Below are 19,046 nucleotides of genomic sequence, written 5' to 3'. Positions count from 1 at the left end.
ACGCAATATAATTACCTGACAACCGAATGGTTTACCATTGCACTAAAATGGCTTCCTGACTTGTGTACTGGCTTCTAAATGCCACTATAATCACAAATTTTAGACAGATAACTGTATTTTATTTTATTTTTGATGTTCGGCTCTCTCTGTTTTCGTCCTAGATGCGGAAATGATAATTACTATTGAAAGGAACAACGATGAACTCGTCCCAAAGTTATTCGCCTTTTCCCCCTAAATCGCTTCGAACAAGCTCACAGTTATCAGGAAAACGGCTTGAACAAGCGAGGCTTATGAGAAAAAAGCTTACGAAAACCTTGCCAGCTGCTGATGTGAAAGAGATCGAAAGGTATATCTCAGAAGAGCTTCAAAGATTAAAATACCACTCTGACACAACAAGAAAGGATCATTATACTGTTTACAAACATGCGTTCGATCAACTTGTGGAGGATAAAACAGCCATTTATAAGCCGATTCTCTCGAATCTGAAGGGAGAGTATGAAGACTGCATCGAGGCTCTAGAAAAGGGGCAAAGTCAATCAGTTTATCTGCAAGGGATGGTGAAAGCGCTACTCGTAGAAAAGTCAACTCTTCGACAATTTATCCGTAGAGGAGACGAACTTGAGGAAAAAATCCAATATTTAATCACGCATAACCAAAATCTTGCGAGTAAAATACAGGATTTGAGAGATCGCAGAGCCGAGAGAAAGGCTTCTCTAGAGAGCAAATCAATGCAATCTCTTGACAAAGACACAAGGATGGTGATCCCAGGAATGTCCTTAGAGGAACTTACAGATCTTCCAACACTTAGAAAAACTCTGCAGAGGCTGCAAATTCAGGCAAGCGAGACTGAGGAAGCGTGCAAAACAAAGCTCGTTGTTAAAAGCCAGAAGGGTGTGCTGAAAGAGAAGCTTGCAGCTAAGGAGGTTGCACTACACCACGTGACCGAACAACATAATAAGACAAAGAAGAGATGTGAGGTGTTGAAAGTTGTGGTTGAGGTAAGAGACACACCTAAGCTTTGACACAAGCCAGTCATCAAGTGCAACTAGATAGTTAATTTTCGTAGCTAAGTGGAATCTATTGTCTATAGTACTGGGGAGCCTTAGAAATGTCACCTAGCTACACACCTGTAAGCTGTAATCTATGGGGACTACCTGTAACTACACACCTATATGAAAGGTGTCATCCATGGGGGCCACCTAACAAAACACCTGTTTGTAAGGTGTTATCCATGGGGACCACCTAGCTAGACACCTGTATGTAAGGTGTCATCTATGGGAAACCAGGCCATTACAGCTACTAATGCTAAAGATATCACATTAATTTTGGATATTATATGTTTAATATATATTTTTTTCTTTTTAGGCAGCCAAACAAGCTATTGAAAACCCTCACCATGACATCCACTTTCACAAGGTTGTAATGAAAGCACTAAAGGATTATGGGAAGATAGAAGATTCAACAACAGCTGAGCAGCTCCATCAACTGGTGAACTTTGATGAGGATGATCCCATCAAAAAGAAAAAGGCTGAGAGATTGATAGAGTACTGTGATCACTTCAATAGTCTCTTTGACTTTGGTCAGTTTGAAGCGGCAGCCATACATGCTGCCAACTCCCCATATGGGATTCTAAGGAATTATGAGACATTGATAAGATTCAAGCAAGTAAATGCTCCAGTCGATGAGAATCCTCTGTTGATGTACTGCGAAGCACTTATGGCAACTTCATCAGCAGCGCAGCCAGTCTCACAGGCAATGTCGGTGGAGGTTGTTCGGTGTGCTCTAGAGGCAAACCATCTTGATTTTGCAACTCACTGGCTTGCACAGGGGAGTCTTTCTTACTCCATTCCTCTTGGAGATATAATCAAGAAGCACTGTAAATGTTCTGGTGGTAGATGTACATGTACTTGCCTACAACTTGCACAAACAATCTACATGAAGATCAATGCTCACCATCGTGCTGCTAAATGCCTCTGTCAACAAGGGAGATTTGTCACTCTTCTGCAGTACACACAAAGGAATGGACCTTTTACAAAGTCTGACTATCAGAGGCTTCTCATAAAAAAACCTTCACCAGAACTTGCCCACTTGATGCTTACAACCAAAGGTACAGAGAAGAATTCGTCAATTCTCAGCTTTGCCTCTGTAGTGTCTACTCTTCTTGATACAGGACATAGAGATGTCCTCATTGAGGTCATCAAGAGACTATCTAGCAGCAGCAAGAAAACCAAGACAGACTTGTCTTTAGTGATGAATAAAGTGATATTTAGTGAGACAAGTCAGGACAACATGAGTTCAGAGAAATGGATGGATGTTGTGGATATCTGTCAGGGAGCAGGATTAATGGATGCCGCTGTGGAACTGCTGGCAGCACTGACGATAAGAGAGGCTTTGAACAAGGCTTCCATTGCCTTTAGCATGGACTACATTTCCTGATATCACTTAGTAAACAAGTATAAGTAGACCTTGAAGGCACATAACTAGGCAGGGGCGTATATAGGAGTTCCGAAAAGGGGAGGCTGAAGCAAGGTTTTCAAGAAAGAGGGATTCATTGTTCTTCTGTAGATTTCCTTATATTTCTTGTTATTTTTAAGCCAAATATCTCACTCGGCCCACCCCTAGATCAACCCATGCCTAGGGAGTGTACAGGGTACATGCACCCTCATTGGTCACCCAAAAGATCTGGTTTGTTTATTATTGTAGGACTTTCAAATACTATTCTCTTTTCCGAATGATATTTTACTGTCCACTCAGCAACCAGTAGCATCAATTTGAGCCCACATTTATTCTTTATTAAATATGTTCCCTATTCCTTATGGGGCAGGGAATGTCCCCAAATTATTTGTCTCAATGTACAAACTCTCAAAGATGTCAATAAAGTTTTAATATTTAAAAGGTGTTACCTTGTGTCATAAATGTTTCCTTGTAACATGAATGTGTTTCCTTGTGTCATCAAAATGTGTTTTCTTGTGTCATTCATGTGCTTGTTTGTGTCATTTATTTGTTTTCTTGTGTCATTAATGAGTTACCTTGTTACATGAATGTGTTTCCTTTTGTCATTAATGGGTTTCCTTGTGCCATGAATGTGTTTCCTTGTACCATGAATGTGTTCCTTGTGTCATTAATGTGTTTCCTTGTGTCATAAATGTGCTTCCTTGTACCATGAATGTGTTTCCTTGTACCATGAATGTGTTCCTTGTGTCATTAATGTGTTTCCTTGTGTCATTAATGTGTTTCCTTGTGTCATGAATGTGCTAATATGTGTCATTGGGGGCAAAGCCACACCACTACTGTTCATTTCAAGTCTTCTTTTCACAAACAAATATGAGGCTTAAGCAGTAGCCACCGTATAATCCATACAAATTTCAACTTGACCAGTTTATATGCTGCCCCAAGAGCAAATATTAGCAGGCTTGTTTTATATCTCATACTTCCTGAACTTGCTAATGTGACCACTATGCCTTCGGTTCCCCCACCAGGAGTGTGTGCTATGTCTACTTGTGTTACATAGTCCATATGGTGAGTTGACTGGATCTGTCTGATGCTCTTCGGCAAGTTGTCTCTTGCATCCTCTAGTATAACATGTATCTGGAATAGTAAAGTTAATCATGAAAAAACATTGTGCAAGTTATTTTATGGGACTGATAGCATTGAAATGGTGTGCGGGAAAACAAAGACAAATGTACATTTGTGACTGACAATATGACCTTGTGTTGTGAATGTGTTACATTGTGATATGAATGTGTAATTTTGTGACATGAGTGTATTACCTTGTGTCATAAACGTGTAACCTCCTGTAATAAATATGTCACAACATGAATGTGTTACCTTGTGCAATGAATGTGTTTCCTTGTGTCATAAATGTGTAACCTTCTGTAATAAATATTTCAACTTGTAACATGAATGTGTTACCTTGTGCAATGAAGTGTTTCCTTGTGTCTTAAATGTGTAACCTTCTGTAATAAATATGTTAACTTGTAACATGTGTTTCCATGTGCCACAAATATCTCTTACTTTGTATTATGAATCTGCTACCTTGTGTCAATGTGTTACCTTTTGTGTCATTTTGAACATTTTTTGTCATGAATGAGTAACCTTCTTGTGTCATTGTGTTACCTTGAATAATGAATAGGCTACCTTGAGTAATCAGCAGCAAATTAGCCAATTAGGAGGGGGCCCAAAAGGGACATTCATGTATTTTAGATAGTGTCTCATACATTTATTGCATTTTTGGCTGCTAAAAGGGGGGGGGGCTAGGCTACCCCCCTGGCTGTACCCCTGGTAATGAATGCGCTACCTTGAGTAATGAATGTGCTACCTTGAATAATGAATGGGCTACCTTGAGTAATCAGCGGTGAATTAGCCAGGATTTTTAAAAGGAGGGGGCCCAAAAGGGACATTCAAGTCATTTTCTCCTGCATTCTAGATAATGCATTTATTAACTTAAGGTAGCACATTCATTACTCAAGGTAGCACCTTGAGTAATGAATGTGCTACCTTGAGTCATGAATCTGTTACCTTGTGTCAAAGATGCAAACATCACCAAGGGTTTGCTTAGAGGGAAGGGGGGGGAGTGTGGACAGTCATAGGTACCCTATTGGTGATCCTTTCCACCTTATGGTAAACTTGGGAAGGGGATGTACACCTTAGGTACATGCAGTGATTTTTTTCAGATATTTGGCTAAAACATTACAAGAAATATAAGGGAAGCTGCAGAAGGACAATGATCAGCCTCCCCTTTTTTGAAACCCTTGCTTCCCCCCCCCCCTCCCACTTTTTGGAACTCCTGGACCTGCCCTGATGTGTTACCTTGTGTTATCATAAGCTGGCTACGAGGTTTTGGAGCCCAGTGAACTGAGGCATGCGCAGCTTTTTCAAGACTCATCCAAACTTCGAATGGGACTGCAATTTGTATATGCCGCCAGTGGTCATATTTTGCACGCATTTTTTCATCACACAAAACATCACGAGCTTTCTTTAACCTGAAAGAAAAAGAGGAAAAAAGTTTTATGAATAAGCAAGGGGAAATGGTGATCTTCTAAGTAGGGCTAGCAATGGGACTTGCCAAGGTGCAGAAACCCGGGTTTCAGAATCTGAGCTCGAGATTTTTGTCAAATATTGGAATCTGAGCCCGAGCTTTTCTTTTTCCAGCTTGTTTTCGGATAACTTGTTCAAGGTATGTCATAAGCATCAGTTGAAAAGAGAATAAGCAGAGTAACAATACATTCTTGTTTCACTACGAAAAAGAAGGGAAAACCTCTTGAATAGTAGCAACAGCAAAAATTCGGGACCCTGTGTTCGCGTTTAAAAAATTGTGACTACGAGAATGTGGTAAAAAAGCGAGGCTCCGAGACCCCTAAATTAAAAAAAAAAAATTTGAGTCTTTTGAAATTTCGAGGTACCCATGGAAACTTCAGCCCATGTGGATTTCAGCCTGGGATGAAATTTTTCATGTAATCGGCCCCTTAGTAGCTGTGTTTATGTCGGTCAAGAGCAACGGATGCTTATGAATGATTAACATAAAACATTAGATGCCTAATATCTTAAGACATTTAGAAAAATTGGAGGTTCTAAGAGATAATCGACTAAGAACTCGAGTTTTGATTGGCAACTAATAATGACATGTTAGTCCCCCACAAACACGCCCCCATCAAGCCCCTAAAGGTTACGTAAAGCGTCGCTATTGAAGCCGCATTGTCACCAGTTTACTTCAGGTCGATTACCTAACAATCTCCGATGATTTTTAACGGAAAACGCGAAAAATATTTCAAAATATTGTCAGCATTGTGTTTACTGGAAGTTTATTCGAGGATGTGATTGATAATTTAGAGCGGATGGCCTCTAAAATATCTCGGATTTTAATAGATTCTTTTGTCTTTTAACGGTTGAGGTTTCCGTCGGACGTCCGGAAGTAAACTGGTGACAATGCGGCTTTAACAATAACATAGATACAACTTTTACAACGACCTACGAAATGTAGAAAATAATAAACATATGAGTGAAAAATGAAGTATTCGGTTATGTAGATGTTCAATGAGTAATATTTATGGAAGATTCTTTATATTTCTAGAGGATTAAAAAATGAACCTTGCAAAGTATTCGTGGCTATCGGTGTCATTTCGTTTTTTGTCGGGATGCCATTCTTTTGCCTTTTTCTTGAATTCCGTATTGATTTGTTCATTCGTCGCATACTCTCCACAATCTAGAAGACTGTAGAAATCCTCCAACTCCTCGGTTTTAGTTACAATTTTAAAAACATCTTCAGCCATCTTTATCGACCTGTTTTTGACTACGTACAAGCCTTTTTCCCTGGGTCCCCCTGAGATAAATATGAAACAATCAAATTCCCCCCTGTCGTCCCTCCTCTAAAATCATAATTGTGCTATTTCCAGTCCTCTCGCAACTTACCGAATCGCGGAGGCCTGTGCCTTCTTGTAAAATACTAACTTTTCTACGTATTTGACAACCCAAATCATTTGGCTCGTGATTTTGACGTCAATATAGCCGAAGGAATGCAGGACTATGGCAGAATTCACACAGATTGAAGCCCCGACTGAGACTATTACCGAAGAAGCGACCCAAAGCCCAGGGGTACAGTAAAATAGCTCGAATATTTTATTACATAAGCTTATTCCTATTTATCTTTTCTGATTCTAAAATCCTTTCTCAGCAACAAAGACTTCATTTGAAACTCAAGAAGCCAAAAAATGACAAGAAAGTTCAATGGAACCAGGAAACAGTAGACAACGAGCATATGGGGAAGAAAAAATCGAAATGTATGTAGTCTAATTCGAAATGTAAATCCTAGCCTGGGCAGCGGCTCAGGGAGAGGGAAGAGGGAAGATTCAGAATAATTACTGCTTTAGTGATCTAGTGACAACAGCTGTATTGTTTCCCAGTGCTTCTCCATGCAATACCTCATCACTTGTAGTAACCAGACTACAGGGGGCGGGGGAGGAGTGATGGTGATTGGGAGAGAGAATGGGGGGGGGGGGGGGGGGGAATTTACATAGCCTGTGAGAGGCTCAGGGAGAGGGCGAAGGATAGGGGAGTGGGTCAGATAGGGAGGAAAGGGGAGCCTACCAGAAATCTATTGTTCGGGCTCTAAACACCCCTTGTCAAAAGCATCAAGCGTGCGCGTCAGCTGTCAAAAATAAACCAATCATAGCCTTTGTTTTTCGAAATGTAAGTAGTCTAAATCGAAATGTAAATCCTAGTCTGCGCAGCGGCTCAGGGAGAGGGGACTGGGGCCAAGAGGGAGGAAAGGGGAGCCTGCCAGAAATCTATTGTTCGGGCTCTAAAAATCTCTTGTCAAAAGCGTCAAGCGCGCGCGTCAGTTGTCAAAAATAAACCAATCCTAGCCTTTGTTTTGATACGTTCGAAACACATGTCACAAGTGACACTCACGCGCTAGCGGGAAATGTCCGATTCTGCGAAGGAAAATATTATACCAATCTCTAAAAAAAGAAGGCAGAATAAATCTGAACATTTGCCTAATGTGTGTTGTAGATTGTGCGAAAAGATATTGAGAATCCAATACGGCAGTCAAAAAATTGAGATACAGTCTTGTGTAAATCTGTTTAAAAAGAGTAAGAGGCACAAGTATTTTGGAGCCAATTATCGCCAAAGAATTGAAGTTAATTGTGATTTCGGTTTCTTCGAATATATCTTATCCCCAAGTTGTGTGTCCTCCCTCAATAATTTGGTGGAAACATTTAAGACAGCAGTGGACGAATTAGGAGGAAAGGGAGATTCTAGCGGCAAAAAGAAAACAATAAGAATTAATAATGTTTATTAAATATAGAAAAAAATATGTACATGTAATTAACTTAACTGTAAAAAATAAGGGAATGCAAATTTAAAAAAATGTATAATGTACAAGTCATTTGTTGTTGCATCATTGTGCTGATCAGTTAGTAGATTTGGACTCCATGGGAATATCAGCGTAGTCAGATTATATCCCTTGTAAGCTTATTTTGAGATTCAGGAAGGGAAATACTCTGCAAACATTTGCAAACAACCTCCATGTGGCCTTCGACCTTCAAGGCCATGTTAGCAAAATGCAAATACCATGACTAGAGTTTATTAAAATTAAATCTTAAACTTTTCGTTCCCTATGTCTACACAACGCAGGCCACTAGGTTGGCGTGTTGAAGGCTGCTTGAGTTTGTTTGCAAACGTTGCCTCCAGAACACTCTCCGCAGATCTGAAGGCGACGGAGTATTTGCCCTCGAATACAACTAGGGATATTACTTGATAGCACAAGCTGATATTCCCATCGAGTCCAACTGGACTAACTGATTAGCAATGATGCTCTTCAAAGGAACAATAACAAGAATAAACTACGACTTGTGTTTCGTTTTCACCCCTTCAAGCAACACTAGGGATAGGAATACTGCATCAAGCGTTTGCGGAAGCCCGTTGGCATTCTCACAAAGACATCGTTCTTGTTGTTGAGGATTAATTTTGAATTGCCTTGAGCCTGACCTCTAGCACATGACATTGCTTTGCTGACTTAATAAGTGAATAGGAGACTTGCGCTAAGAGATCACGTGACTGTTTGGGCAGCAAACTAGCGCGTGCTCAGGCTTTTAGCGGCAAAATAACAGCAAAAGAAAAGCAACTTATTTGGTGCTTACTAAAAAAGCCAAAATTCTTTTTTAGAAAGGGTTTAGTTTCATTTAAAGATTTTATTTTTTCCTCGTTCTCTGGTGTCGGGCCGAGTCATTTCCAATTTTTTTTTGTTCGATTATCTTGTTGTGAATTTGCCACTCAGGAAGGTCACATGATCTCTTAGAGCAAGTCCTCTATTGCCAAGTAGGGGCAGATGTGGGTAGAGAATGCAAAACTGTGACCAAACACAGAGGTTTGAATGTGATTTTCTTTTCATACATTGCAGGTTGCTGTATTTATCACAAACCAAGAATGTTTGGTGAATCTTCATCATCTGAAAGTGATTCAGATGACGATTGCTGCCACAACTCCTATTGTTCTGGTCGCAAAAAGGGAGGTCACCCCAACTCCAAGGATCCTGCCGGGGATCCAGGCTCTCATCCTGGTCCTTCTGACCAGTAAAAGTACCAACAGATAATGCTATGCCAGGAAAAAGTACCAACAGATAATGCTATGCCAGGAAAAAGTACCAACAGATAATGCTATGCCAGGAAAAGTACCAACATACCTATTATGCCAGGAGACACATCTTTGCTCGAAACTTTATCACAGCAATATCAAATTATTTATTTATTCTGTCACAATATCATGGCTGTCAACCTTTGGAGTTTATAAGATGGCATGTTTTTGGAGCTTTTAGGGCCGATGATTTGGTGTCCCAAGCTAGAAAAAGCAGTTGATTTTATAATGCCTTCAAATGTGGGCACCATTTTGCCTTTTGCATGTGGGTGATAGGGTAGTGAGTTGGTAGCTTTGTAAGATTGAGCACTCAGTTTGTTGAATTCAACTGCTTATACAGACAGAAATATGTTTGTCTTGTAGCATGTGGTAAAAACTGATTTGAGTAGTGCATAGGTAGCATTTTCTCTGAAGCCCTTCTTTTAGATAATTGTTACCAGCAAAATTTTATGAACTCTTATATATGATAGATTATACCAGGTATATATCATATGGCTATTAAAGAAAAAGTAAAATCCAAATAAAAATTGATTGATGGAAGTCAGGAAAAAGTTGGAAATTGTCTATTAGAGTTTAAACAATATTTAATATGGCACTAAAAGTAAACCTTATTGGTATTTGAAAAAAAGAGTTTGAGCTTTGGGTTCCCTTTTGATGGAAAACGGTTTTTCTAAAAACAAACATAGTTTATTTACACTCAGATCTGTTCATATTAGATAACAAATACAATTATTCTGTTCCAGTATTACAGCATCTGCTATGCTCAGTAGGCTTTTCTAATAAACTTTTGACTCCACTATTACCCTACTAATCACACCTTTCATACTTTCACAGAACATTGCTAAAGGCACGTGATTGGTGTACACGAAACAAACTGCAAGATTTCAAACCTTTTAACATATATAGACCTAATTTTGTACAATTCATTTTAACTAATGTGCTATAATTGCATGGCTTGTATAATTTAAGTTGATTGCCAATGCTTGTGTTTTCATAGCCAAGTAGTCAGTTTTAGAGAACACAAAATTCACATTCTTGAACACATCAAGAGTGTAGATCATTTTTATCCAATCCAGCCCAAGGCAGAGTTATTTAAATTCTGATATTTGGGTTTTCTCTTTCTAAGTTCATATGGGTAAGAGAGTTTTCCTAATTCCTTGTCTATTCTTTGAGATGCAGGTGCATTCCTCAGGATAGTTTTTCTTTCACTTCCATATCCGTCTTGTAACGTAGCAGCAGGCCAAATGAAGGAAACCCCAACAACAATGTTTGCAATGTCCACTTCAAGCTAGCTGAAGAACTGAGATTCATTTTCCTATAAACAGCAAGAACAAAAACAATATACAAGAACTAAAAAATGAAGACAATTTATTTACAATTGCAAACTATGGACAGAACCTGGATAAACCAACAAGGCAAACTTGGTTAGTTTATAGTAGATATTGTCAATGAATACTGATAAACAAATGATGATTGACAATGTCATGCACTTGACAATGATTGGGCCAAACTTATTTTTCATGATTTTTGGTTCTAAGTATGGGTTGTAACTAAATAACATTAAGTACAAAGTAGGTGTCCATGGAGCACATTTCCAAGACATTTTTTCCTGCAACTTGCAACTCGATTTTTGTTGTGTTGCAAGAAAATTATGCATGGGACATCCCCAATGCAATTTTTTGTTGGGTTGCAAGTTGTGAGAAAAGTAATATGGGAAAAATTGCCCTATGTATCATGTTTCTGCAACCTGCATTTTTAGCCCTACCTGCAAGTGCGAAAAGCCATGCATGCTTCAGCAATGTGAACCAAGATAGCCATTGTAAACCTGAAACAAAAATCACATCATCATATATGTTATACACTTAGGAAATTGCGTGTGCCACTGTACCAAAAAAATTAAAATCCTTAGATGAGGGGGGGGGGTATCATATATGGTTTCTATTTTGAAGTGATAAGGAAAAAAGAAGCTTTAAAGTTCTTAAAACCTTTCACTTATATCAATCTAGCCAAAACAAAGCATAGATAAACTTTCAAATTCGTAAAAGGAGATTGAATCGAGTGAATAATTCCAAGTTTTGGCGAGAAAATCTGAAACAACGTATTTTCCTTAAATCTGTTAAAATTCAGAGACGGCAATACCACAAAATATTGGCGAATTGTTTTCTATTGCAATGCTACCCACAATAAAGCGAAGAATAATTTAAAGTCGAGAATTGTATGCGAAAAATGAAAATATTGTTTTGTTGTAGGTTTCAAAAACAGCGCACGCTCTTGAGAATGTCGCCGTTCTTGATTGCGAATGCAGCCCGCACGTACAATGCAAAAACAATTCAAAGACTAAAAAATATCTAAAAATACCTCGCGCAAATGCGTGTTTTATAGGGTCCCTACGAACCACATAACCATTTGGAAGATGAAAATATAAAGAATTGACAAAGTCTATCAAATCTGAAAGGTTATATGGACTTTAATTCAAGCATTTTATTAAGCAAGAGATTGAGCTTGCAAAGGCATCATTTCCATGTTTTTCACAGGTACCCATTTACATTCAGCAATTGGAAAGCCAAAGGCAAAAGAAATGGCGACAGAGAAAAAACCTTGGTTTACAAGGATGAAATGAACTGAATATATAAAAAGTAGGGTTAATTAACATTTCTTACATTATAATAAAGTTTATGTGACCACCCTCTATAAAGCGGACACTCACCATAAAGTGGCTGCCCTCTATAAAGTAAACACCCTCTACAAATCAATTTTAAATTTCTTGACTTGACTATGAGCCCACTTTGCTCTGGTGGGCTAGGGTGAGTGTGGCTGCTTAGAGTAATAGAGAAACCACTGACTGTACAGGGGTCTTTACCCTATTTCGAATGTTTGCTGGTTGTTTTCCTTTACAGTCTGCAGCCTCTTGCCAAGAAGTCCAAATGCTTCAAATGGGAAACTATCTGGTTTGAAGGTGACAAGCTTTAAACAAAGAAAATTGAACACAGAAGTCTGGGGTGAGTTTAAATAAGTTAAATTAATCAAAATTTAACATTCTAGAAACAATAAGCTTAATCACAACAATAGGCATGCTTCGCGATCATGAAATTCCCTAGGCTAGCAGAATATAAGACATATCACAACTTACATAAAATAAAGTTAGGCCAGCGATAACGAGAATATACCAAATGATGGATGCGAATCGGAAATATTCGGGATCTAAGGGGGTATCGGGGACTTTGCTCTTTCTTGGTGGAGCCGCCATCTTGGTTTGTCCGAGTGGGGCTAGGGACTACTTGATAACCGCTGACCTGGGTACTGCGGCTCGGCCATTAATCAAAATGGCGAAAAGTTGAATGAACCTAAGCTAACACAAAGGACTTTTTTAGGGAAAATATCGGGGATTTTTAAGAGATAAAGAAGCATTTGGGTAAAGATATATAAAATGATAATCCTTGGAAGGGTCTTGGTGTTCTTTGGTGTGCTGGCAATACTCCACGCGGGCTATTCTGCCGTGCAATGTAAGTTTATACTGTAAGCTTAAAGGTAATAAAAATAGTAAGTCACTTTATTTACCTATTTGTTATCAGTCACTTAGATTTACGCTAAAATTTCTCGCGCTCAAGACACGTTCAGCCTTAACAATAAATATTTGGTCATTGAGATACCACAGAAGTCAATATTTGATAAATTAGGTTTGGAAATTCGAATTGTCTAGATACCCGAGAGCCGGGAACGCATGCCCAAATACTAGATACCCGGCAACTTTTATAATTTTGTAAAAATTAGGCAAACGAATTATATTTGCGTATTATAAGCATTTGTTATTTAGAGCGATTTGAAAAGGCTGGGCACACCGTAACAAGAAATTCGAGTCAACACTTGGGAAAATGTCGAACCAACGAAGCTCAAGGGAGCAACTACCAAAACACTACGTTTATACAATATTCACTAATATTGTTCCTTGGGTGATTTTGAAAGAAATGCAATACCTGTCGGGTATGTAGTGTTTTGACAATCGCTCCCGTGAGGTTTGTTCGCTTGAAATTTTTCTAAGCGTCAAACTCAAATTTCTTGGAAGCGATAAATAGGATTCATTCCGCTTTTTTTTTTTTTAAATTATAGAAGTCGGGTATCTAGTGTTTGGGGCATGCATTCTTAGTAGCTCTTGGGTATCTAGACACTTCATTGCAAATTTGCCATCCACTTCTAGTTTCGCTTCATATCAAGTGATTCAAAACTGACTCATCATGTCACATGTCATGCTGCACGAGGAATATTAAATGGTTATTGTCATTGTTGAATAAGAAAGATACTTTCTTTTTTTTATTGATAGGTCGAACATACTACAAACTCCTTGAAGAAGAATTCGTCTCACTGCCATTAGATGTAAGTACATTGAGGGGTTGTCTTTTGAGTTGAGAGAGATCAGATTTTCTGGCATAGAGCAGGCAGGCAAGGAGGTCAGATCTGCTGGTAAGGGGTGGTTTGACAGACTGCTCAGATCTGCTGGTAAGGGGTGGTTTGACAGACTGCTCAGATCTGCTTCTATGGGGGTGGGTTAACAAGTACAGACACAGAAGATGGACTCTGCCTTTTTTAGTGGTTCTTTAATGGCCCACAATAACAGGTTCACCAGCTAGGTTTTTGCGAAACGGGACCACCATTTAACATAGTTATCAGAGCCACAAGGGATACATTGTCCCCAATGTAGAAAGCCATGGTTTTTACACCTCTGAAAAAATCCCAAGTTGACCTGACCTGGGTTCGACCCTGGTGCTCTTGCTTGAGAAACGAAGTCCGTACCACTGAGCTATCGCGCAATTCTCTGGGCTCACACAGATAGTTTTGTGGTATGTGGTGGTTTTGCCTATTTAAAGTACTGTCTCCCATACACCATTTAATGTTATCAAAGCAGTTATGAGAATCAGCCTGGATTCCATTTATCCCCACAGATCTACATCCAGTGTGTGCTTGGCATGCTGCTAGGGTGTGTAGGAGTGGTACTTGTTGCTGGGGAATTTAAAGAGATAAAAGCTGCTGCAGAAATGGCGAGCAAGTAAGTCATTTAAGTGTTATTTTGTCTGATTTGTCGTATAATCATTAAGCCCCATGCCAACAGGGTCAACATTGGTGAACATGATGCATTGTTGGGCCATGTTGTTTCCTCATCAGGTTGATGTTACAGTAGGGGCCAACATTATGTACCTTTTTTGCAGTAAACTGGGCATTAGTTGGCCTTAAAACCTTTGTCGTGTGGTATACTCAGTAAGTCAGCACTAGCTATGTTGAAGACAATGCTAGGCACTGTTTTGAAGAGCTTTTTATATCCCATTATTTTGCTTGCTTTTTTAAATGAATACTGATATTGTTTGTCTCAGGACCTGGGAATCTCTAGGGAACAGGCCCTCCTTCTACACATTCAATCACAGAGGGCGGGCAATGTTTGCTAACCTGCCGCAAAGTGGAACCTGGTGATTGTAGTGCCATATCACATCTGCTTTTTGCTGATTTGAGTCCAAAAATGAAGGAACAATAGAATTAAGCACCTGACAATACTCATCTGACAATTTCATTGTAACCTGTTTGCAAAGCCTGAATTCTTAGTAGGAATCAAGCGCAAGTGTAAACACATGGATAGTGAGATTGTAAGCAAGGGCAGGTGTTACCTCCTAGTGAAAACCAAAGACACACCTGCTTATGTAAACATGCAGAAACCAAGTTTGCCTGGTTGTCCAGGCATATTCAAAAGAAACACAAGAAGTGTACATGTACCTGATGTTGTTTTTCACCTTAGCCTACTGTACGCTTTATATAAATAAGAACAATGTTACACTGTTGCCCAGAAATTATCAATTCTTGAGTAGATTTTTCTCTGAAAACAGCATATAAAAAGCTACTCATATTCCAAAGTTAATTAATCTGTTTGCAGATTTCAATGGTGAAAGAAAACTTTTGAAAACATCTTTTATAGTTCCATAGATACTCAGAGTCTATAATAACATTCTCTTTTAATTCCATGTGCAATAACTATCTATAAATATAGTTTTCCCCTAGAAAAAGGTTGACTTCTCTTTTATTTCCATGTGCAAGAACTATCTATAAATATATTTCCCCTTAGAAAAAGGTTGACTTTTCAAATTTTTTGCCCAACTTTTGGGAACCTCCATTTGTGAATGAAATCTCACCTACAAAGAACTCAACTGATCTTTGTGAGATTAACACCTGTCATGTCCTTGTACATATCAAGTGCAGTCCTGTTTCTTATGTCCTTATGATGAAGAATGGCAGGGTTTTGGGCAATCAGCAAATCCATGATCCCCCTGTGGCATCTTTCAGCAGCCTGTAGGTAAAAGAAAAGAGATAAAGTCAAACTGATAAAGTCTCAGCCAAACAGACAGGAGGACATGAATAGCCCATTTTACATCTAATAAGCTGGAAAACTTCTCTAAGTATACTTAGGAGTAATAGCCAATAACATATCGAATGCGACTTTTTTTAAATTGATGCAACTTTTTATAGTGTCATTGAAATTTGAGCTTTGTGTCCCTGAGCCCATACTAAATGCAAGGATGGTCAAGAAAAAATATCATAAAAAGCCAAAATCTGGGTATGTGCATTTCATCCTAACATTATATGTGTTTAAAAATCATTCCCGAATACAAGGAACTGATGGCCATTGTAAGAAATTGTGTCTTCTTTATCTATCTTGAATTATGCACTTTCCAGGGTTTTCTGTCATGTCAGATGAGAGAGTCAGAGTTCCAACTCTCATAATCGTTTGACCATGCACACTGAACAACTCTCATATTCAAATTTGATATGAGAGTTGTCACTGTTTATGTTGTTGTCACATTATGGAGTCAATGAGAGGATTTCAGCAGTTTTCATAGAAAACTGAAATTCCAATTAATTACAGATTCAGTGGTGAATCCCAAAGTGAAATAATCCACTATTATCACCAATGTTATAGGACCAATGCATAAAAACATGGATAGCCATGATGGAAGGAATACAATTCATTTTATGTTTGGTAAATGTGGGGAGTGGTAAGCCCGTCATGATATAATATGCTAACAACGACATGACAGAAAAACATGACATGACACCTCAAATAAGCTCACTTCGCATCCAAATTTCTCTAGCTACTTAGTGAGTAATAGCAAACAAAATATCAACTTTTTTTTAAATTGATGCGTTTGAGCTTTTCATCCCTGAGCTCATACATAGTGCAAGAATGACTAAGAAAAATATATCTTTTATAACCAAAATCTGGGTATGTGCATTTTGGCCTTACGTTATTTGTGTTTTGAATATCGTTCCGGAATACAAGGAACCAATAACCATTGTCAGAAATTGTCTCTTATTTCTCTATCTTGAATTTTGCTTTTTCCAGTTTTTTCCGTCATGTCGCTCACAACAACACTATTATACATATTTCCTATTGCATGGCTAAGGATAAGAACTGGATAAGGTGCTGACATACCTTATGCAAAGCATTCTGTCCATCAGCATTACATATTGAAGGGTCCCCTCCCTTTTCAAGCAGTAGTTGCACGATGTCTTCATACCCTCTGTATGCAGCTCTGTGAAGGGGTGTGTCCTGGCCAGCTTTGGTTTGTTTGTTACAACAAGCTCCTCGATCCAACAGCATTTTACACACCTCCAGATGGCCATTTGAGCATGCATAGTGCTACAATAACATAATAAACAATATAAATCATATTTTTTGTGCTCTATGCTTGTACCCTGGCTATAAACTTTGTTTTGAACACGAGGTTTGGCTATAAAAGGGAAAGCTCCTTCCACCACCAGGCTCAAGTACAATCAGTTATCAATCAGCTGTCAATGCGTCAACATGCCAGGACAATTGCTCTGAGCGCTAAATTCAGATTTCATATTCTAAACCAAATTAAATACCATTCCTAGACTTGTCCACCTGAAATGGTCCTATTTATAGTAAAATAATGCTATACCAAAATGTGCGTGTTCTAAAAGATGAGCATTTTCACCACAGCGTGAGAATAAAAGCAAATGCATTAAATTATGGACTGCAAAACTTTGCCCTGAAAACGTGAGTTGACAGCAAATAACTAACTAATCAATCTCTTAACAAAGCTGTCTTGTTACCTATGCAAAGATAGTTTTATTCCAACTGACTGAGGCTTAGATATAAGAAATTTTACAGGAGCCTTATAAATGTGACTGCAAGCGAGGCAGTGTTGTGATCAGCAAATTTGAGTCCGGGGGTGGGAGGACCTTTCCCTTTTATAGCGGAAACTTATTTTTAAAGTTCTTAAAACCTTTCACTTATATCAATCTAGCCAAAACAAAGCATAGACAAACTTTCAAATTCTGAAAAGGGAATTGAATTTGATTGAAATTTTAATTTTCTACAGATCTTTGAAAATTTTCCTGGCCGCGCGAAAGGAGACTGAATCGAGTGAATAATTTTTGGCAGGGAAATCTGAAACAACTTATTTTCCTTAAATCCTTTAAAATTCAGATACGGCAATACCACAAAATATTGGCGAATTGTTTTCTATTGCAATGCTACCCACAATGAAGCTAAGAATAATTCAAAGTCGAGAATTGTATGTGAAAAAAGAAAATATCATTTTGTTGTAGGTTTCAAAAACAGCGAGCGCTCGTGAGAATGTTGACATTCTTGATTGCGAATGCAGCGCGCGCACAATGCAAAAACAATTCAAAGACTAAAAAATATCCCCTAAATTTTGCAGATTTGTTTCCTGAAGTTAAATAATCATTTGACTACCAGGTTTAGATATAAAGATGACGGTAAAAGTTGTAACCACACAACGTTCTTCAGCAATAACTAAGAAGACATGAAGACGTAAAACGGTTTAGCGCGCGCAATATGTTTTCTCATGTAATTTGGTTGACATCTCGATCTACATCAGAAATGACTGGACCCGTGCCTTTCAGTTCACGGCCTTTTTTCCGAAGGTTGACCAAAATACCTCAATATTACAGATTTGAGTTATTCGCGCGAACACGTGTTTTATAGGGTCCATACGAACCACATACCATTTGGAAGATGAAAATATAAAGAATTGACAAAGTCTATCAACCCTGAAAGGTTATATGGACTTTAACTTTTCTGTCAATCTTAACTACCACCCCCCCCCCCCCCCTCTTCATCCCCACTGCCCTCTGCTTTTTAACCTGGCCTGCCATGGCTGAATAGACAAGAATACATACTTGAATATGCAATGCAACACTTGTTCAATTTCATTTACCAGACAAGGTGCTTATCCGGGAGAGGTGCTTATTTCAAATTCTGAGTTTTCTCTAGTCTTAAAAGTGAAAAAAATCTCCCAGGACCATTAACCTTTCAATAATGAAATGTTGTTGCAGGTAGTCAATTATCGTCGATTCCAAAACCTACCAAGGCCGTGTAGCCAGATTTATCAGTCATATCAAAATTTACTCCGCGATCCAAAAAGCTCTTGACCCTACTTAACTCCCCATCCAAAGCTGCAGGCCAAATTCCTCGCTCGAACTCCATCTCATCCATCGTTTGGGCACAAGGCTGCGACTCGAGATGGCCACAACATTCGCACTCATGTTTCGCCATACGGACAAAAAACGTTGCCTCTGTTTTCTCAACATAAACAGCGTAATCCTAAAAAAATTGTAATACCTTTAAGTAAAAAATCGTATATTCTTAGTGCCACAAATTCGCCAAAATAAGACGTAATTTACTAGGCATCCCTTTCAGACCCAAGATGACCACAGGAAACCCACTAAAAAGACGCGCCATTTGTTTTCAAACCCAACATTGTAGATCATATTTCTTTGCAAAATAACTGAAACGCATATAAAAATTCAGTAAAATGTTTTAATAGTCATTATTATACCTTCCTTATCATGGCTTGTTTATAAAGGCTTTGTGGGACTCCTGTGTAGTT

At 38.6% G+C, this 19,046-nt stretch overlaps 6 protein-coding genes across 8 annotated transcripts; 3 read left to right on the top strand and 3 right to left on the bottom strand.

Moving 5' to 3' along the window:
* Positions 1-31: 31 nt before the first annotated feature.
* Positions 32-2,895, top strand: LOC5515435 (clathrin heavy chain linker domain-containing protein 1). Its single transcript, XM_032385072.2, has 2 exons — positions 32-998; positions 1,366-2,895. Exons 1-2 carry the CDS (start codon positions 198-200, stop codon positions 2,434-2,436), a joined length of 1,872 nt encoding a protein of 623 aa, XP_032240963.2. The 5' UTR covers positions 32-197; the 3' UTR covers positions 2,437-2,895.
* On the bottom strand, positions 2,771-6,320 carry LOC5515486 (dnaJ homolog subfamily C member 12). Of its 2 annotated transcripts, none has more exons than XM_001635563.3 (3): positions 6,088-6,320; positions 4,810-4,982; positions 2,771-3,588 (listed from the first exon to the last, which is right to left on the bottom strand). In XM_001635563.3, exons 1-3 carry the CDS (start codon positions 6,267-6,269, stop codon positions 3,419-3,421), a joined length of 525 nt encoding a protein of 174 aa, XP_001635613.2. In that variant the 5' UTR covers positions 6,270-6,320; the 3' UTR covers positions 2,771-3,418. The 2 variants fall into 2 exon arrangements, with proteins under 2 accessions (XP_001635613.2, XP_048588120.1); XM_048732163.1 differs by lacking the exon at positions 2,771-3,588 and adding an exon at positions 3,632-4,116.
* Positions 6,321-6,409: 89 nt separating this feature from the next.
* Positions 6,410-9,683, top strand: LOC116619857 (E3 ubiquitin-protein ligase PPP1R11). Of its 2 annotated transcripts, XM_032385126.2 has the most exons (4): positions 6,410-6,591; positions 6,671-6,776; positions 8,900-9,071; positions 9,103-9,683. In XM_032385126.2, the coding sequence occupies exons 1-4, from the start codon at positions 6,523-6,525 to the stop codon at positions 9,311-9,313; spliced, it is 558 nt and encodes a 185-aa protein (XP_032241017.2). In that variant the 5' UTR covers positions 6,410-6,522; the 3' UTR covers positions 9,314-9,683. The 2 variants fall into 2 exon arrangements, with proteins under 2 accessions (XP_032241017.2, XP_048588107.1); XM_048732150.1 differs by having other exon boundaries at positions 6,414-6,591; positions 8,900-9,683.
* A 114-nt stretch (positions 9,684-9,797) lies between these two features.
* LOC5515487 (transmembrane protein 254) lies at positions 9,798-12,413 on the bottom strand. Its single transcript, XM_001635564.3, has 4 exons — positions 12,263-12,413; positions 11,993-12,096; positions 10,898-10,957; positions 9,798-10,447 (listed from the first exon to the last, which is right to left on the bottom strand). The coding sequence occupies exons 1-4, from the start codon at positions 12,377-12,379 to the stop codon at positions 10,321-10,323; spliced, it is 408 nt and encodes a 135-aa protein (XP_001635614.3). The 5' UTR covers positions 12,380-12,413; the 3' UTR covers positions 9,798-10,320.
* A 16-nt stretch (positions 12,414-12,429) lies between these two features.
* On the top strand, positions 12,430-15,176 carry LOC5515436 (ER membrane protein complex subunit 5). Its single transcript, XM_001635503.3, has 4 exons — positions 12,430-12,635; positions 13,451-13,503; positions 14,070-14,173; positions 14,496-15,176. Exons 1-4 carry the CDS (start codon positions 12,560-12,562, stop codon positions 14,590-14,592), a joined length of 330 nt encoding a protein of 109 aa, XP_001635553.1. The 5' UTR covers positions 12,430-12,559; the 3' UTR covers positions 14,593-15,176.
* Positions 15,113-18,860, bottom strand: LOC125556665 (ankyrin repeat domain-containing protein 39-like). The gene is made up of 3 exons (XM_048732151.1): positions 18,524-18,860; positions 16,601-16,807; positions 15,113-15,457 (listed from the first exon to the last, which is right to left on the bottom strand). The coding sequence occupies exons 1-3, from the start codon at positions 18,710-18,712 to the stop codon at positions 15,314-15,316; spliced, it is 540 nt and encodes a 179-aa protein (XP_048588108.1). The 5' UTR covers positions 18,713-18,860; the 3' UTR covers positions 15,113-15,313.
* Between the last annotated feature and the right edge of the window lie 186 nt (positions 18,861-19,046).

The sequence above is a fragment of the Nematostella vectensis genome, chromosome 9 (assembly GCF_932526225.1).
Source record: "Nematostella vectensis chromosome 9, jaNemVect1.1, whole genome shotgun sequence".
Taxonomy (NCBI): Eukaryota; Metazoa; Cnidaria; class Anthozoa; order Actiniaria; family Edwardsiidae; genus Nematostella; species Nematostella vectensis.
Note: the sequence above shows the minus strand (reverse complement) of the source record. Positions and strands in the feature narration are given on the sequence as shown.

What these genes read in the sequence shown, in the direction of transcription:
- LOC5515435 (XM_032385072.2), top strand. Translation starts at nt 198, where the DNA reads ATGAACTCGTCCCAAAGTTATTCGCCTTTTCCCCCTAAATCGCTTCGA. An exon ending in TGTTGAAAGTTGTGGTTGAG is followed by an intron (nt 999 to 1,365) that starts GTAAGAGACACA and finishes TTTTCTTTTTAG; the next exon opens with GCAGCCAAACAAGCTATTGA.
- LOC5515486 (XM_001635563.3), bottom strand. Translation starts at nt 6,269, where the DNA reads ATGGCTGAAGATGTTTTTAAAATTGTAACTAAAACCGAGGAGTTGGAG. An exon ending in AGCCACGAATACTTTGCAAG is followed by an intron (nt 4,983 to 6,087) that starts GTTCATTTTTTA and finishes TTTTTCTTTCAG; the next exon opens with GTTAAAGAAAGCTCGTGATG. An exon ending in CCAGCTTATGATAACACAAG is followed by an intron (nt 3,589 to 4,809) that starts GTAACACATCAG and finishes TTACTATTCCAG; the next exon opens with ATACATGTTATACTAGAGGA.
- LOC116619857 (XM_032385126.2), top strand. Translation starts at nt 6,523, where the DNA reads ATGGCAGAATTCACACAGATTGAAGCCCCGACTGAGACTATTACCGAA. An exon ending in AAGCGACCCAAAGCCCAGGG is followed by an intron (nt 6,592 to 6,670) that starts GTACAGTAAAAT and finishes ATCCTTTCTCAG; the next exon opens with CAACAAAGACTTCATTTGAA. An exon ending in GGGGAAGAAAAAATCGAAAT is followed by an intron (nt 6,777 to 8,899) that starts GTATGTAGTCTA and finishes CATACATTGCAG; the next exon opens with GTTGCTGTATTTATCACAAA.
- LOC5515487 (XM_001635564.3), bottom strand. Translation starts at nt 12,379, where the DNA reads ATGGCGGCTCCACCAAGAAAGAGCAAAGTCCCCGATACCCCCTTAGAT. An exon ending in CTGGCCTAACTTTATTTTAT is followed by an intron (nt 12,097 to 12,262) that starts GTAAGTTGTGAT and finishes CTTTGTTTAAAG; the next exon opens with CTTGTCACCTTCAAACCAGA. An exon ending in CAGCAAACATTCGAAATAGG is followed by an intron (nt 10,958 to 11,992) that starts GTAAAGACCCCT and finishes TTTTTGTTTCAG; the next exon opens with GTTTACAATGGCTATCTTGG.
- LOC5515436 (XM_001635503.3), top strand. Translation starts at nt 12,560, where the DNA reads ATGATAATCCTTGGAAGGGTCTTGGTGTTCTTTGGTGTGCTGGCAATA. An exon ending in GGGCTATTCTGCCGTGCAAT is followed by an intron (nt 12,636 to 13,450) that starts GTAAGTTTATAC and finishes TTTTATTGATAG; the next exon opens with GTCGAACATACTACAAACTC. An exon ending in GCTGCAGAAATGGCGAGCAA is followed by an intron (nt 14,174 to 14,495) that starts GTAAGTCATTTA and finishes TGTTTGTCTCAG; the next exon opens with GACCTGGGAATCTCTAGGGA.
- LOC125556665 (XM_048732151.1), bottom strand. Translation starts at nt 18,712, where the DNA reads ATGGCGAAACATGAGTGCGAATGTTGTGGCCATCTCGAGTCGCAGCCT. An exon ending in AATCTGGCTACACGGCCTTG is followed by an intron (nt 16,808 to 18,523) that starts GTAGGTTTTGGA and finishes ATGTTATTGTAG; the next exon opens with CACTATGCATGCTCAAATGG. An exon ending in GACAGAATGCTTTGCATAAG is followed by an intron (nt 15,458 to 16,600) that starts GTATGTCAGCAC and finishes TTTTACCTACAG; the next exon opens with GCTGCTGAAAGATGCCACAG.